The sequence below is a fragment of the Pristiophorus japonicus genome, chromosome 8 (assembly GCF_044704955.1).
Source record: "Pristiophorus japonicus isolate sPriJap1 chromosome 8, sPriJap1.hap1, whole genome shotgun sequence".
NCBI lineage: Eukaryota > Metazoa > Chordata > Chondrichthyes > Pristiophoridae > Pristiophorus > Pristiophorus japonicus.
Window position 1 is genome coordinate 152,907,177 of NC_091984.1, and position 18,386 is coordinate 152,925,562.

At 50.8% G+C, this 18,386-nt stretch overlaps 1 protein-coding gene across 1 annotated transcript in view; it reads left to right on the plus strand.

The window, feature by feature from the left end:
* The window catches only part of LOC139268197 (probable voltage-dependent R-type calcium channel subunit alpha-1E), a 952,421-nt gene extending 942,280 nt beyond the window's left edge, over window positions 1–10,141 (plus strand). The window contains exons 17-21 of the mRNA XM_070886246.1: window positions 1,479–1,590; window positions 3,566–3,670; window positions 6,068–6,236; window positions 8,730–8,938; window positions 9,573–10,141. Coding sequence (XP_070742347.1) covers window positions 1,479–1,590; window positions 3,566–3,670; window positions 6,068–6,236; window positions 8,730–8,938; window positions 9,573–10,112 — 1,135 coding nt within the window. The 3' untranslated portion in view covers window positions 10,113–10,141. The remainder of the gene's footprint in view (window positions 1–1,478; window positions 1,591–3,565; window positions 3,671–6,067; window positions 6,237–8,729; window positions 8,939–9,572) is intronic.
* Window positions 10,142–18,386: the final 8,245 nt, after the last annotated feature.

The window sequence follows — 18,386 nt, forward strand, 5'->3', positions numbered from 1 at the left end:
TTATTCACCCGCCCTGCACAATGTATAGGCATGTGCTAATAGGAATGCTCCACTTGACCCTTCTCCCCGTCTCACCCCCCCCCCGCCCCCCTCTCACCTCACCCCTCTCTCGGGTAAATCCAGTGTTCCTGTGCTCCTGTTATTATGGACCCTTGCTCACTGGGAGAGTCAGTGCAGATAATTATAAGGGCCGATGCTCTTTGGCTCTACATACACTTCTGAGTGCAAGGAGGGGCTGCGCACACTGTCACACATATGGGCGGTCCCTCGAACGAGGATGAATTGCTTCCACACAAGTTCACAGATGTTTCGATGAAGGACCCGATGTTCCAGTCCTGAACTCCAGATGAGGGGGTGAAAGATGCCTGTGTGTGGATTTTTTTAACGTGGGTTGGCCGTTGCACACCAGCCCCCCCAGAGGGCTTGACAGAGCTAGGTCTTGGTCCAGTGGCAAGGGTTAACCAGAATAACTGGAGACCTGCTCTGCTGCATGGACCTAGTGTGCTCACATATCGCAGCGTGGGCAGGCCCGTGCTGCCCCTGGGCCCTCGGCTCTTCTGGGCCCCGTACCCTCATGCACCGCACCTCTGCCACGATCTCTCGCCACTCCTCCGCCACAAACATTTGCCGAACCTCCGCCACGATCACCCACCAAATCTCAGCCACAATCCCTCATCGCTCCTCCGCCTCAATCACTCATCGCACCTCCATCGCGATCACTTGTCGCACCTCCGCCATGATCTTCCCGCTCCTCTGCTGTACCAGGGCCCCGTCAATGCTCCTGCCCACGCTCCAAACGGCGACTTGTGTCCTGATGACGTCACCCAGTCGCCCACCTCGAAGCCGTCGCATATTTGTGTTGGCTCGTGCTGGAAGCTGTAGTGGCTCGCTCCAGCTCTATTTATAGCCCCGACCTGCGGAGGTGTTCTCTCACAGGTCGGGGTGGCCCCTGTAACATGCTACCTAAACCCTATTATATGTTGTATAATATACTGTCAGCCGTGGCTCAGTGGGTAGCACTGTTGCCTCTGAGTCAGAAGGTTGTGGGTTCAAGACCCATTCCAGAGACTTTCGATCACATAAATCTAGGCTGACACTCCCAGTGCAGTGCTGAGGGAGCGCTGCAATGTTGGAGGTGCCGGCTTTCGGATGAGACGTTAAACCGAGACCCCGTTTGCTTTCTCAGGTGGATGTAAAAGATCCCGTGGCACTCTTCAAAGAAGAGCCGGGGAGTTATCCCTGGTGTCCTGGACAATATTTATCCCTTAACCAACATCACAAACATCTGGCCATTATCACATTGCTGTTCGTGGGAGCTTGCTGTGCGCAAATTGGCTGCCGCGTTTCCCACATTACAACAGTGACTACACTCGAAAAGTACTTCATTGGCCGCATAGATGCTTTGGGACATCCTGAGGTTGTGAAAGCAGCAACATGAATACAAGTTCTTTATGTCTGCCTTTCTAATGCGCCCACAGGGACAGCAGGAGCGAGTTTGCTCCACTGGTGCCACTGCACTCAGCCGTCATGTTCCAGCAACACAGTACGTCAACGGGCCTGGCAGAGGAATTCCACGATCAGCGGCGAAAGGTATGGACCCAGCCTCTAGTCACGTCCCCGCTTAAAGTGGACCGAGGTACACGGGGCGACTGGGAACGGCTCGGGGGGGTTACACGGTGTGAGTGAGTTACTCCCTGTGACCATGGAGCGTGGTGGGTACAACATTGTGATGGGCAGCGGGGCACTGACGTAACAGGAAGATGTAGGGACATTAGCAAGGGCATGTACACATTACGGGGTGTGTACAGATTACCGGAGTGTGCACAGATTGGTGCGTTCAGATTACGCAGGTTGTGTACAGAATATCAGGGTGTGTCCAGATTACCCGGGGTGTGTACAGATTATCGGGGTGTGTACAGATTGTTGTGTCCAGATTACGCAGGTTGTGTTCAGAATATCGGGGTGTGTACAGATTATCGGGGTGTGTACAGATTGGTTGGTGCGTTCAGATTACGCAGGTTGTGTACAAAATATCGGGGTGTGTCCAGATTATCGGGGTGTGTCCAGATTATCGGGGTGTGTCCAGATTATCGGGGTTGGTCCAGATAACGGGGGTATGTACAGATAATGGGGGTATGTACAGATAACCTGGGGTGTGTACAGATTACCCGGAGTGTGTACAGATTACCCGGAGTGTGTACAGATTACCCGGGGTGTGTACAAATTACCCGGGGTGTATACAGATTACCCGGGGTGTGTACACATTACCAAGGTGTTGCACACCTCTCTTGGGCGTCAGCACAGAAAACTCCCGAGCTAAAGTTCCGGGCCGGGAGCTCTCCAAGCGATGCCTGGGGGCGAGGGTCGGGCGGGTGAGAAACGTGAAACCCCCCCCCACAAAAACAGTCCCAAAACATTGTCCATGCCATCACAACACAAATCGCAAACAAAATTAAACAATAAACCAATCACGCTTACCTCAGGAGTCCATTACTAACCTCTCCGCTGTCGGTATTGTTGCACTGTCCGATTTCCCAGGCGGTCACTGCGGGGTGCGCTGTGGGGCGGACGGGTCAGGCAAGAGTCACAACTCGTGCCGCTGTCACACCCAGGAGCGTTGCATACCGGCGCGGCATTCCCGGGCGGTGCTACTCCGCACCGCCGCAAAACCGGACCCAGGGATCCCTGCAGGGCGCTGGAGGCTGACCACCCGGACACAACACATCATCATCATCATAGGAGGAATCGAGGAAGACTTGCTTCCTCTCTAAAAATGAGTTCTTAGGTGGCTGAACAGTCCAATACGAGAACCACAGTCCCTGTCACAGGTGGGACAGATAGTCGTTGAGGGAAGGGATGTGTGGGACAGGTTTGCCGCACGCTCTTTCCGCTGCCTGCGCTTGATTTTTGCATGTTCCCGACGATGAGACTCGAGGAGCTTAGCACCTTCCTCCACTTAGGGCTGTCTTTGGCCAGGGACTCCCAGGTGTCAGTGGGGATGTTGCACTTTATCAAGGAGGCTTTGAGGGTGTCGTCGTAACGTTTCCGCTGCCCACCTTCGGCTCGTTTGCCGTGAAAGAGTTCCGAGTAGAGCGCTTGCTTTGGGAGTCTCGTGTCTGGCATGCGAACAATGTGGCCTGCCCAGTGGAGCTGATCAAGTGTGGTCAGTGCTTCGATGCTGGAGATGTTGGCCTGGTCGAGGACGCTAATGTTTGTGCATCTGTCCTCCCAGGGGATTTGCAGGATCTTGCGGAGGCATCTTTGGTGGTATTTCTCCAGCGACTTGAGGTGTCTACTGTACATGGTCCATGTCTCTGAGGCATACAGGAGGGCGGGTATTACTACAGTCCTGTCGACCATGAGCTTGGTGGCAGATTTGAGGGTCTGGTCTTCGAACACGCAGGTGGCGGTGTTGGATCAAGTCGTCAGTGTCTGCTCTTGCTGTTAAGAGGCTCCCGCTGTATGGGAAATGAGGAGCCGAAATTCCAGCCCAATCTGTAGATAACCTTTTAATTGAATATATTGCATTAATTAGATGATCTGTTTTTTGATTTGTTATATACAGGAACTAGAGAAAGGGAAACTGGAATATCCTCACAACGGCCATTACCTCCCCATCGAAAGCCAAGGCCGAGCCGTGTCCATGCCTCGACTTGAGCTCGAGTCTGAGGTAAATCTGCAGTCTGTCTCCAGTCTGTGATTCTTTTTTAAGTTTGTACAGTGGTGTAAAGAAATGTCTCGCAACCCCTCCCCTCACTCCCTTTACTATTACATTAATGACTCCACTCCCCCCACCCCCATGTAATGTGTGCCCCTGAGAGCATGCTCACTGGTTGGTGGAGCTGTTGAGTTGGGAGTGGCTTAGCCAGTCATGTGATGTTCACAAGACTCAATAAAACCCCAGCCAGTTGGGTTCGGGGGAATCCACGATGAGGCAGGTGGTTGTGAGCCTGGTGGATGAACCGGTAATGTGTAGTGTGATTGTTAAACCTTTGCTAATAAACCAACTAGTTCTTAATAACAATGTATTGCTATGGATTCTTAAGCAAAGAACCCATGAAGCAAATACATTACACTCCTCCACCTCACCCCCTGCCTCTTCAATGACTCCCGAATCTGATGAAACAGCCCCTCCTCTAATTATTCTCTCTGTCAAACTATTCATAATTTAAAAGCCACTAATGAATCTCTTCTTCACCTTACCTGCTTGAGTGGAACGAGAAGGACAGAGATCCCAGAGAGAATTTGCAGGTACTGCACGGCCTTGCAGTACTGCCTCTGTCACTTCAGTGCTGCTAATCATTCTTTTCTAGTGTACATTATTCAACTGACTCAAGGTGTAATGAGCTCGGCTGTCCTTTTATCATAGGATCATAGAATAGTTACAGCACGGAAGGCCATTTGGCCCGTCGAGGCCGTGCCGGCTCTCTGCAAGAGCACTTCAGCCAGTCCCACTCCCCCGCCCTTTCCCCGTAGCCCCTGTAATTTTTTTTCCCTTGAGGTACTTATCCAACTCCCTTTTGAAAGCCATGATTGAGTCTGCCTCCACCACTCTTTCAGGCAGAGCATTCCAGATCCGAGCCACTCGCTGCGTAAAAAAGTTTTCCCTCATGTCGCCTTTGGTTCTTCTGCCAATCACCTTAAATCTGTGTCCTCTGGTTCTCGACCCTTCCTTGCTGTAAAGAGCCTTCAAATTTTTAATGGGTAAATGTAAGGAATAGAAAGAAAGACTTACATTTATATAGCCACTTTCATGACCACCAAACATCCCAAAGTGTTTTACAGCCAATGAAGTACTTTTGGAGTGTAGTCACTGTTGAAATGTGGGAAACGCGGCAGCCAATTTGCGCACAGCAAGCTCCCACAGACAGCAATGTGATCATGACCAGATAATCTGTTTTTGTTATGTTGATTGAGGGATAAATATTGGCCAGGACACTGGGAATAACTCCCCTGCTCTTCTTCGAAATAGTACCTTTGGATATTTTACATCCACCTGAGAGGGCAGCCGGGGCCTCGGTTTAATGTCTCATCTGAAAGATGATACCTCCGACAGTGCGGAGCTCCCTCAGCACTACACTGGAGTGTCAGCCTCAATTTTTGTGCTCAAGTCCCTGGAGTGGGACTTGAACCTACAACCTCCTGACTCAGAGGCGAGAGTGCTGCCCACTGAGCCACGGCTGAATGGACCAAGACCCACTGTGCAGGGTGTCACCAAGAATAGGCGAGAAGGCGAAGTCATTCATAATGTAACATCTTAACAATTTTGGGTTTAAAAGGTCTGTGCATTGTAGAAGATAGGGAAGACTGAGAGAAGGAGCCACTGGCCCTGGGAAAGAATTGAGCGAGAGTAAGAGACGCTGCAATTAGCCTCGACACAACACACCAAGGAGGCAGGGAGGGTGAAGAGCGACAATCCTCGTTTATCGGTATTAAAAGGGTAGAGATCCCAGAGAGAATCTGCAAGTACTGCATGGCCGAGTTATGAAAATGTTGGATATTAAAATGCCTTGTTAGTACATCTAAGAACATGGGAATTAGGAGCAGGAGGAGGCCATTCGGCCCCTCGAGCCTGCTCCGCCATTCAGTGAGATCATGGCTGATCTTCTACCTCAACTCCACTTTCCTGCACTGTTCCCATATCCCTCGATTCCCTTAATAATCAAAAATCTATCGATCTCCGGAATATACTCAAGGACTGAGTCTCCACAGCCCTCTGGGGTAGAGAATTCCAGAGATTCACCACCCTCTGAGTGAAGAGGTTTCTCCTCATCTCAGTCCTAAATGGCCGACCTCTTATTCTGAGACTGTGACCCCTGGTTCTAGACTCCCCAGCCAAAGGAAACATCCTCCCTGCATCTACCCTGTCAAGCCCTGTCAGAATTGTGTATGTTTCAATGAGATCCCCTCTCATTCTTCTAAACACGAGAGAATATCGGCCTAGTCTACTCAAAATCTCTCCTCGTAGGACAACCCTGTTACTTCATTGCTGCTAATCATTGTTTTCTGGCATGCATCAGTCAACTGACTCGAGGTTTCTGTATTTGTTCCTCTTGTGGCCGGGCAGTCAACTGAAGACCCAAGCCCACTGAAGCGCTCATTCTCCACGTTTGCTGGCCATCGCGCGAATGGCACCTGGCTCAACGAGTACTCCCTGGAGGCAGCCGGACCAGAGGACCTTTACCAAAAACGGAGCCCGAGGCCGGTGAGGTCAACCAGCCAGTCTTCCACTGCAGGTAACCCGCTGATGTGCTGAGACAGCAGTGTCCATGGGCCTGAGTACGCTGGGTGAACAGATTGCTACTTTGGGACGGCGGGGAAAGGCTGGGCTGCGGTACCAATCTCACAGACCCCAAACGTCGAGCACAGGTGACCTCGTAGCTCAGGTGATCGTTCAGCCTTGATTTTGCAATCCCTGAGCTGCCAGTCATTCATCAGTTCTGAGATTGTGCGATTAACCTCGAAGCTGGAAGCAGCTCACACAATGAAGGACAATATATTGGGGATTGGGACTTGTTTGGGTAAAATCATTGAGGCCATCGGAAATAACAGCAAAGGAACGCTTTGCATGCAATGACCATAACGCGATTAGGTTTCAGAGGGAGAGGGTGAGTCACAAACCAAGAGAACCATAACTTATATTTATATAGCACCTTTAACGTAGTAAAAAGTCCCAAGGTGCTTCACAGGAGTGTTATTGGACAAATATTTGACACCGAGCCGCAGAAAAAGAAATTGGTGCAGGTGACCAAAAGCCTGGTCACAGAGGTAGGTTTTAAGGAGCGTCTTGAAGGAGCAAAGAGAGGTGGAAAGGTTTAGGGAGGGAGTTCCAGAGCTTGGGGCCCAGGCAACAGAAGGCACGGCCACCAATGGTTGAGCGATTATAATCAGGGTTGCTCAGGAGGGCAGAATTAGAGGAGTGCAGACATCTCCGGGTGGATGGGGGGGTTGTGAGGCTGGAGGAGATTACAGAGATAGGGAGGGGCGAGGCCATGGAGGGATTTGAAAACACGGATGAGAATTTTGAAATCGAGGCATTGCTTAACCTGAAGCCAATGTAGGTCAGCGAGCACAGGGGGTGATGGGTGAGCAGGACTTGGTGCGAGTTAGGACATGGGCAGCCGAGTTTTGGATCACCTCAAGTTTACGTAGGGTAGAATGTGGGAGGCCAGCCAGGAGTGCGTTGGAATAGTCAAGTGATAGGCATGGATGAGGGTTTCAGCAGCGGATGAGCTGAGGCAGGGGGGGAGACGGGCGATGTTACGGAGGTGGAAATAGGCGGTTTAAGTTATGCCGCGGATATGTGGTTGGAAGCCCATTTCAGGATCAAATATGACACCAAGGTTGGAAACAGTCTGGTTTAGCCTCCGATTGATGCTGGGGAGAGGGATGGTGTCAGTGGTTAGGGAACGCAATTTGTGGCAGGGACCAAAGATAAAGGCTTCGGTCTTCCCAATATTTATTTGGAGAAAATTTCTGCTCATCCAGTACTGGATGTCGGACAAACAGTCTGATAATTTAGATACCGCGGAGGGACCGAGAGAACTGGTATTGAGGTCGAGCTGGGTGTCATCAGCGTACATGTGGAAACCGACACTGGATGATGTCGCCAAGGGGCAACATGTAGATGAGAACTAGGAGGGGGCCAAGGATAAATCGTTCGGGGACACCAGAGGTAACGATGCGGGAGTGGGAAGAGAAGCCATTGCAGATAATTCTGTAACTACGATTAGATAGAGAAGAATGGAACCAGGCGAGTGCAGTCCCATCCAGCTGGACGATGGTGGAGAGGCATTGGAGGAGGATGGAATGGTCAACTGTCAAAGGCTGCAGACAGGTCAAGGAGGATGAGGAGGGATAGTTTGCCTTTGTCACAGTCACAAAGGAAGTAATTTGTGACTTTGATGAGAGCGTTTTAGTACTGTGGCAGGGGCGGGAACCCGATTGGAGGGATTCAAACATGGAGGGGCAGATTTTCGGGTCTTCTGCGCTCCGCCCCGAAGTGGCGACAATGGCGGCGGTGAGGTGTTGTGTCCGGGTGGTCAGCCTCCAGCGCCCTGCAGGGATCACTGGGTCCGGTTTTGCGGCAGTGCGGAGTAGCACCGCCCGGGAATGCCGCGCCGGTATGCAACGCTCCTGGGTGTGACAGCGGCACGAGTTGTGACTCTTGCCTGACCCGTCCGCCCCACAGCGCACCCCGCAGTGACCGCCTGGGAAATCGGACAGTGCAACAATACCGACAGCGGAGAGGTAAGTAATGGACTCCTGAGGTAAGCGTGATTTTTCTGTTAATTTTGTTTGCGATTTGTGTTGTGATGGCGTGGACAACGTTTTGGGAAAGTTCTTGTGGGGGGGGGTTTCAGTTATTTTATCCCCCACCTCGCCCCCCCAGGCTTCTCTGGGAGCGCTCCCGGCCCGACTCTTTACCTCGGGAGTTTCCCACGCTAACGCCCCAGAGAGGTGTACAACGCCTTCCTTAGCACTGCGCCCTCTGACTTGGGACCCAGCTGCCCAATGTTACTGACTGAGGCGCTAACTTTCCCGCCCTGCTGCCATTACTGTCCCAAAATCATCAAACCCAAAATTCCAGCCAGTTATTGGCACCCTGACGTGATTTGTCTTCAACTATCTTTGTCTCAGTACCATCGCTTGTCACAACCTTAAAAAGTTCATAACATTGCAATTGTTTTAGTGCAGAATTCTCAGGGATGTCTTTTCCCCTCTCACAGGGCTGAGAGCCGATTTGCGCCTGTCCGGGGACATCCCGTACGCAGAGAGCCATGAGAGAGGCCGTTCCAAAGAAAGGAAGCATCTGTTGTCACCTGACAGATCTCTCTGCAACTCGGAGGAGCGCGCTCAGTACCCGCAGCGACGGTCCCGGGATCGCAGGCTGTCTCGGTCCCCCAGTCCAGGAAGTTTGCTCAACCCCCGGGGACAGGTAGGCCCCAGACGTTTACACTTGCAGGCTGTTTTCTGAGCTGACGGGGAAGATGGCAGCTTTGGTACAAAGCTGAGGAGGAGAAGAAATGAGGAGAAATTTCTTCTGAGGGTTGTAAATCTGTGGAATTCGCTGCCTCAGAGAGCTGTGGAAGCTGGGACATTGAATAAATTTAAGACAGAAATAGACAGTTTCTTCAACAACAAGGGAGTAAAGGGTTATGGGGAGCGGGCGGGGAAGTGGAGCTGAGTCCATGATCGGATGAGCCATGATCATATTAAATGGCGGAGCAGGCTCGAGGGGCCATATGGCCTACTCCTGCTCCTATTTCTTATGTTCTTATGTAAATGCCCCCTTATTAAAGGGACACCGAAACCGACAAATGAACAAATTAAACTTTACACATTAAACAAGTCAAATTAAAATTTGGTTGCCGAGGTTGATGATGCACTCCAGTCCCTCCAGCGCCCAGCTCTACAAACCTGTGAGCACACATTACAGGGTCCTCGGTGATTAGTGACTCCCTCCCCAGACCATTGAGGTTCAGTGCCCCCCCCCCTCTGAGAATCCCATCGCGTGGGAAGTGAAGGGGTGTTTTTGTGTTTAACGCATTTTCTCTTTTCTGTATTTGCAGCTCGACAGTTCTGTGAGTGAAAGCCCTGTCCCTTCCACGTCCGGGGCCAGCACCCCCAAACACGGCCGCCGGCAGCTCCCGCAGACCCCCTCCAAGCCTCGGCCATACATTTCGTATTCTCCCATCGCGCAGCGTGCCGACACCCTGTCACCTCCCTCCGGTCCAGCCACGCCCAGGAGCAGGGAGGCCCGCTACCAGTCGCTGAGAGTGCAGCCCAGCAAGCCCCTGTGGACAGAGTCGCCCGGCCTGAGCAAGAAGAGCGAGAGCCAGCACTCCACGCCCCTGCGCTACATCTCGGAGCCCTCGCTGGCCCTGCACGACGACGCAGGCAGCCTGGACCAGGCCCCAGGCGAGGAGACGCTCACCTTTGAGGCGGCAGTGGCCACTAGCCTGGGCCGGTCCCACACCATCTCCTCTGCCCCGCCCCTCCGCCACTCCTGGCAGCTGCCCAACGGGAGTTACCGCACGCGGGTGGTGCGATGCGGAGCCACAGCCGTGCCCGACCCCTTCACCGACACCGACGAGGACGACCGATGCTGAACCCGGTGGGAAGGGCGGGGACGGGTGCAGGAGAACAGAAGGAGAAATCGAATCATCGCCTCAAACGGCAGAAAGGAAGCCAGCGTCAAAAAACAGAATCAAAAAGGCGACGAATCCATGAAAACCTCGCGCACTGCTCCAGCGATGAGACATTTTATTTGGGTGGGTAGTCGGCCCTTGTCCGTGTTGGTGATTTTACCCCCTTGCCCCCCACTTTACGCCATGCATGGATGCGCCAAGGTTCAAGATGACATCGCCCTACGACATTTGGACATCGGGAGATTCAACGGAAGGAAACGACAAGAAGGACCTTGCTGCTATTTCTGTAAACCGAGTCTCCCGGGAGCCCTTCCATTTGTACGCTTTGCCAACCATGATTGATGTGGTGGACGGAGGGGGAGTGCTAAGCCTGTCTCGCTCTCACTCCCGGTCCCACCGGTTGTGCATCCGTGCTTGATTGTGTGTTGCTTGTAAAGCCCATCGCCCAAAGCCCAACCCGAGGACAGTGAGCCTTTGCATCCTCTCCCTACTCTTTTGATCACCCCACATCTGTGTGTGTGTATGTATAGTATCATAGAAATTTATAGCTCAGAAGGCGGACATTTCGGCCAATCATGTCTGCGCCGTCTAACAAAGAGCCGCACGGCCCTCGGTCAGCAGCCCTGAAGGTTACATATAAATCTGTAACAATGGCGGAAAGGCAAAGATCACCCAGCCCAACCAGTTCGCCTCACAAAACTGCGACACCCCTATACTGAAATATTCTACACCCCACCCCAACCGGAGCAATGTGATCTCCTGGGAGAAGCAAAAACCAGATAAACACCCCGGCCAATTTAGGGAGAAAAAAATCTGGGAAAATTCCTCTCCGACCCATCCAGGCGATCGAAACTAGTCCAGGAGATCACCCTGGCCATATTCGATTCCCTGCAGTACTTACCATTATATCTGTTCCGTCCAACAAAAGGTCATCCAGTCTAATCCCAATTACCAGCTCTAGGTCCGTAGCCCTGCAGGTTACTGCGCACTTTAAATGCCCATCCAACCATCTCTTAAAAGTAGTGAGGGTTTCTGCTTCCACCACTCTTCCAGCGAGTTCCAGATCCCCACAACTCTCTGCGTAAAGAAGCCCCCCCTTAAATCCCCTCTAGACCTTCCACCAACCATCTTAATATTATGCCCCCTCATAATAGACCCTTCCACCAATGGAAATAGGCCTTTACTATCCACTATGTCCAGGCCCCTCAATATTTTGAAAGTGCTTTGCTCCCTCTGAAAGTCCAAGCCAAAAGAAAACCCCACCTGAAGTTGCAGAAATACTGTTCTGGATTTCCACAAAAGCTGCAGCCGTCTGCTGTCCGTGAGTTGGTGTGCGGGACTGCATTGGGACCAGACGGTTCCTTGGGGACTGGTTCTGCAGCATGTTGACCAGAATGCAACGCTGCTGAGCGATGACAAGTCGCACGGAATCACATCATCGTCATTATCATCATCATAGGCAGTCCCTCGGGATCGAGGAAGACTTGCTTCCACTCTTAACATGAGTCCTGAGGTGACTGAACAGTCCAATACGAAAACCACAGTCCCTGTCACAGGTGGGACAGATAGGCGTTGAGGGTAAGGGAGGGTGGGACAGGTTTGCCACACGCTCTTTTCGCTGCCTGTGCTTGATTTTTGCATGTTCTCGGCGACGAGACTCGAGGTGCTCCCGGATGCACTTCCTCCACTTGGGGCGGTCTTTGGCCAGGGACTCCCAGGTGTCGGTGGGGATGTTGCACTTTATCAGGGAGGCTTTGAAGGTGTCCCTGTGATGTTTCCTCTGCCCACCTTTGGCTCGTTTGCCCAGAATCACAAACCTTTCAATGACGCCATTTCTCAAATGCTTTAAACTGAGTAAAAAAAAACAGCCAATATTTTATTTGTAAATAATTAATCTTCATCTTCCCCACTTTTCCTGCCAAAATCTCCCCCCCCCCGCCCCCGCCCCCCACCCCCCCCCACCGAAGGATTAGCCACTGTGTGCTTCTAGTATGGTGCATGCAGTTTTGGAAACTTGCGTCAATCTAGTGAGTTCAGTGACTAACTTACTGGCATGTGATTGAGGTTTTAAGAAATGTCTTGGTTTTTTTTTTCCAATATTATGAAACATGTTTAAATAAAAGGTTTAATTTTTAATGCAAGATGACCATAACAGTCACTGGGCTGCGCCCCAGTACATTCGACTGAAACTCAGCCCTTGAGTCCGCTGTTCCAATATTGTATATTTAACCCTGTGGTTACCCTTTATTAAGTGTATTGTGAGGTCTTGACAATCAGAATGCTACAAATCCTTTGCTTTGTCCTGCATACCTTTCATGTCCAAATAAATGAGAAGCCTTCAGTCTGTCACGGTGCCATAGTCTGGTTCTGTCCCTTTCTGAAGCCATTTGGATGCCCCACCACCATGTTATCTCAACATGCTGTGTGGGTGAGGGGGGTTGTTGTCCATTGGATGCAATGGCGGGGGCGGGGGAGTGACCATGCTACCTTGGGAGGGTGGGAGGGCACACGGGAGCAAGAGTGTTTGGCCAAGTCATTGTCTTTGCAGAGATTATAATGTGTCAGTGAGCATGGTGGGATCCACAGCCCAGGGTGTCTCCACTCCCTTCCCCCCACTCCACAGGCTAGGCCCCCCCCCCCCTCACAGCCCAGGGGGTCTCTGCTCCTCTCCCCCCACCCACAACCCAGGGCGCCTCTCCCCCGCCCCCCTCCCCCACAGCCCAGGGTATGTTCCCCCCACCCCCAGCCCAGGGCATCTCCCCTTTCCCCCCCCCCCACTCCACAGCCCAGGGTGCACCTCTAGGAGGCCAGGTTGCCCCGCGCCTGCCTCCCCTCCCAGAGATAAATTACATTTTTCAGAGTTGAAGTTGGGAAGAAGGGACGAGGAATGCTGAGAATGGATTTCCGGTGGGCAAAGGTTGCGTCCGTGGTTCAGTGACGCCTGGCCTGATGTGCTGCTGGGGTCAGTGAGTAGTCGGAGAGATACCCTTCCCCAGCGATGGGAGAAGAAACTCGCTGCCGACAACGAGAGGGCCTGGCTGGAGTTGGCCCAAGAGGTCAGCAGCAGCAGTATTGTGTCACACTCCTGGATTCCACGCAGTGCAGGAAATACTTCAATGACCTGACGAGATCAGGAAAGGTGAGTACAGTTGCACATTCACAAGCCTAGTCCAGCACATCACTCCTCACATCCACTTACCTTGTATACCCACCACCCACCCATGATTCTCATTCTCTGCTCTTCCTCACATCCCAATCTATCCATTCTTCACTGACACTCACCCTCATCCTGATGTAATGTCATATGACAACATAAGAAATAGGAGCAGGAGTAGGCCATTTGACCCCTCGAGCCTGCTCTGCCATTCAATAAGATCATGGCTGATCTGATCATGGACTCAGCTCCACTTCCCTGCCCGCTCCCCATAACCCTTGACTCCCTTATCGCTCAAAAATCTGTCTATCTCCACCTTAAATATATTCAATGATCCAGCCTCCACAGCTCTCTGGGGTAGAGAGTTCCTCTGAGAGAAAAAATTCCTCCTTATTTCCGTTTAAAATGGGCGATCCCTTATTCTGAGACTATACCCCTAGTTCTGGATTCCCCCACGAGGGGAAACATGCTCTCTGCATTTACCCTGTCGAGTCCCCTCAGAATCTTATACGTTTCAATAAGATCACCTCTCAGTCTTCTAAACTCCAATGAGTATAGCCCAACCTGCTCAACCTTTCTTCAAATGACAACCCCTTCAGCTCAGGAATCAACCTGGTGAACATTCTCTGTACAGCCCCCAATGAAAGTATAACCTTCCTTAAACAAGGAGACCAAAACTGTACACAGTACTCTCGGTGTGGTCTCACCAATACCCTGTACCATTGTAGCAGGACTTCCCTGCTTTTATACTCTATCCCCCTTGCAATAAAGGTCAACATTCCATTTGCCTTCCTGATTACTTGCTGTACCTGCATGCTAACTTTTTGTGTTTCATGTACAAGGACCCCCAGGTCCCTCTGTACTGCAGCACTTTGTAATCTCTCTCCATTTAAATCATAATTTGATTTTTTATTTTTCCTTCCAAAGTGGATAACCTCACATTTTCCCACATAATACTCCAGCATCCAAATTTTTGCCCAATCACTTAATGTACAAAATATTGGTAGGCTATTTGTGTCCTCCTCACAACTTGCTTTCCCATCTATCTTTGTATCATCAGCAAATTTGGCTACATTACACTCGGTCCTTTCATCTAAGTCATTAATAAAAATTTTAAATAGTTGAGGCCCCAGCACTGATCCCTGTGGCATCCCAATTGTTACAGTTTGTTAATCTGAAAATAACCCATTTATCCCGACTCCCTGTTATCTGTTAGTTAGCCAATCCTCTATACACACTAATATATTACCCCCAACCTCGTGAGCTCTTATCTTGTGCAGTCATCATCATCATAAGCAGTCCTTCGGGATCGAGGAAGACTTGCTTCCACTCTTAGCATGAGTCCTTAGGTGGCTGTACAGTCCAATACAAGAACCACAGTCTCTGTCACAGGTGGGACAGATAGTCGTTGAAGAAAATGGTAGGTGGGACTGGTTTGCCGCACTCTCCTTCCGCTGCCTGCGCTTGATTTCTGCATGCTCTCAACGATGAAACTCGAGGACCTCAGCATCCTCCAGAATGCACTTCTTCCACTTAGGCCAGTCTATGGCCAAGGACTCCCAGGTGTCAGTGGGAATGTCGCACTTTATCAGGGAGGCTTTGAGGGTGTCCTTGTAACATAGAAAATAGGCGCAGGAGCAGGCCATTCGGCCCTGCGAGCCTGCACCGCCATTCAATAAGATCATGGCTGATCATTCCCTCAGTACCCCTTTCCTGCTTTCTCTCCATACCCCTTGATCTCTTTAGCCATAAGGACCATATCAATGAACTGGCATCAACAACTCTCTGCGGCAGGGAATTCCACAGGTTAACCATTCTCTGAGTAAAGAAGTTTCTCCCCATCTCAGTCCTAAATGGCCTACCCCTAAGACTATGTCCCCTGGTTCTGGACTTCCCCAACATCGGGAACATTATTCCCGCATCTAACCTGTCCAGTCCTTATGCATTTCTATGAGATCCCCTCTCATCCTTCTAAACTCCAGTGATTAAAGGCCCAGTTGATCCAGTCTCTCCTCATATGTCAGTCCAGCCATCCCGGAAATTAGTCTGGTGAACCTTCGCTGCACTCCCTCAATAGCAAGAACGTCCTTCCTCAGATTAGGAGACCAAAACTGAACACAATATTCCAGTGAGGCCTCACTAAGGCCCTGTAAAACTGCAGTAAGACCTCCCTGCTCCTATACTCAAATCCCCTAGCTATGAAGGCCAACATACCATTTGCCGCCTTCACCGCCTGCTGTACCTGCATGCCAACTTTCAATGACCGATGAACCATGACACCCAGGTCTCGTTGCACCTCCCCATTTCCTAATCTGCCGCCATTCAGATAATATTCTGCCTTCGTGTTTTTGCCCGCAAAATGGATAACCTCACATTTATCCACATTATACTGCATCTGCCATGCATTGGCCCACTCACCTAACCTGTCCAATTCACCCTGCAGCCTCTTAACTTCCTCCTCACAGCTCACATTGCCACCCAGTTTAGTGTCATCTGCAAACTTGGAGATATTACACTCAATTCCTTCATCTAAATCGTTAATGTATATTGTAAAGAGCTGGGGTCCCAGCACTGAGCCCTGCGGCACTCCACGAGTCACTGCCTGCCATTCTGAAAAGGACCTGTTTATCCCAACTCTCTGCTTCCTGTCTGCCAACCAGTTCTCTATCCCGTCAGTACATTACCCCCAATACCATGTGCTTTGATTTTGCACACCAATCTCTTGTGCGGGACCTTGTCAAAAGCCTTTTGAAAGTCCAAATACACCACATCCACTGGTTCTCCCTTATCCACCCAACTAGTTACATCCTCTGCCCACCTTTGGCACGTCTGCTGTGGACGAGTTCCGAGTAGAGCGCTTGCTTTGGGAGTCTCGTGTCTGGCATGCGAACAATGTGGCCTGCCCAGCGGAGCTGATCAAGTGTGGTCAGTGCTTCAATGCTGGGGATGTTGGCCTGGACGAGGACGCTAATGTTTGTGCACCTGTCCTCCCAGGGGATTTGCAGGATCTTGTGGAGACTTCGCTGGTGGTATTTCTCCAGCAACTTGAACTGTCTACTATACATGGTCCATGTCTCTGAGTCATACAGGAGGGCGGGTATTACTATGGCCCTGTAGACTATGAGCTTGGTGACAGTTTTGAGGGACTGATCTTCAAACACTCTTTTCCTCAGATGGCCGAAGGCTGCACAGGCGCACTGGAGGCATCATCAATGCCTGCTCTTGTTGATAGGAGGCTCCCGAGATAGGGGAAGTGGTCCACGTTGTCCAGGGCCACACCGTGGATCTTGATGACTGGGGGGCAGTGCTGTGTGTGAGGACAGGCTGGTATAGGACCTTTGTCTTATTAATGTTTAGTGTAAGGCCCATGCTTTCATACGCCTCAGTAAATACGTCGACTATATCCTGGAGTTCTGCCTCTGTGCACAGACGCAGGCGTCGTCTGCGTACTGTAGATCGACGACAGAGGTTGGAGTGGTCTTGCACCTGGCCTGGAGATGGCGAAGGTTGAACAGCTTCCCACTGGTTCTGTAGTTTAGCTCCACTCCAGCGGGGAGCTTGTCAACTGTGAGGTGGAGCATGGCAGCGAGAAAGATTGAGAAGAGGGTTGGGGCGATGACGCAGCCCTGTTGACCCTGGTCCGGACATGAATTGGGTCTGTGATGGATCCGTTGGTAAGGATTACGGCCTGCATGTCGTCATGGAGCAGGCGGAGTATGTTCACGTACTTTTGGGGCATCCGAAACGGAGGAGGACGCTCCATAAACCCTCGCGGTTGACAGTGTCAAAGGCCTTTGTAAGGTCGAAGAAGGCCATGTATAAGGGCTGGCGCTGTTCCCTGCATTTTTCCTGCAGCTGTCGCGCTGCACAAATCATGTCCGTTGTGCCCCGTAGGGGCCGAAATCCGCACTGCGACTCTGGGAGGGGCTCGTCAGCCATGGGGAGAAGACGATTGAGGAGGACTCTAGCGATGACTTTCCCAGTGGCTGATAGCAGGGAGATTCCTCTGTAGTTGCTGCAGTCGGACTTGTCCCCTTTTTTAAAGATGGTCACAATCACTGCATCTCCAAGATCACCCGGCATACTCTCCTCCCTCCAGATGAGAGAGATGAGGTAGTGTATTCGTGCCAACAGCACCTCTCCGCCATACTTCAGTGCCTCAATACCTTCAGTGCCTTGTACAGTAACCTTTTATGTGGCACTTTATCGAATGCCTTCTGGAAATCAAAATACACCACATCCACTGGTTCCCCTTTATCCACCCTGCTCGTTACTCCTCAAATAACTCCAGCAAGTTTGTCAAACATGATTTCCCTTTCATAAAACCATGCTGACTCTGCTTGATTGAACTATGCTTTTCCAAATGACCTGCTACTGCTTCCTTAATAATGGACTCCAGCATATTCCCAACCACAGATGTTCGGCTAACTGCTCTATAGCTTCCTGCTTTCTGTCTCCCTCCTTTCTTAAAATAGGGGCGTTACATTTGCAGGTTTCCAGTCCCCTGGGACCTCTCCAGGGAATTTTGGTATATTACAACTAACGCATCCACTATCTCTGCAGCCACTTCTATTAAGACCCGAGGATGCAGGCCATCAGATCCAGGGAACTTGTCCACCTTTAGTTACATCAGTTTGCCGAGTACTTTATCGCTAGTGATAGTGATTATTTTAAGTCCCCCCCCCCCTCCACCCCGCAATAGCTCCTCAATTATTGGGATGCTTTTAGTGTTTCTTACCGTGAAGACTGATACAAAATATTTGTTCAAAGTCTCTGCCATTTCCTTGTTTCCCATTATTAATTCCCCAGTCTCATGCTCTAAGGGACCAACGTTTACTTTAGCTACTCTCTTCCTTTTTATATACCTGCAGAAGCTCTTACTGTCTATTTTTATATTTCTTGCTACTTTACTCTCATAATCCATCTTCTCTCCATATCATTTTTTTCGTTGTCCTTTGCTGGTTTCTAAAAATTTCCCAATCCTCTGGCCTACCACTATTCTTCACAACGTTGTATGCCTTTGTTTTCAATTAGATACCATCCTTTACTTCGTTAGTTAGCCACTGATGGTTCATCCTTCC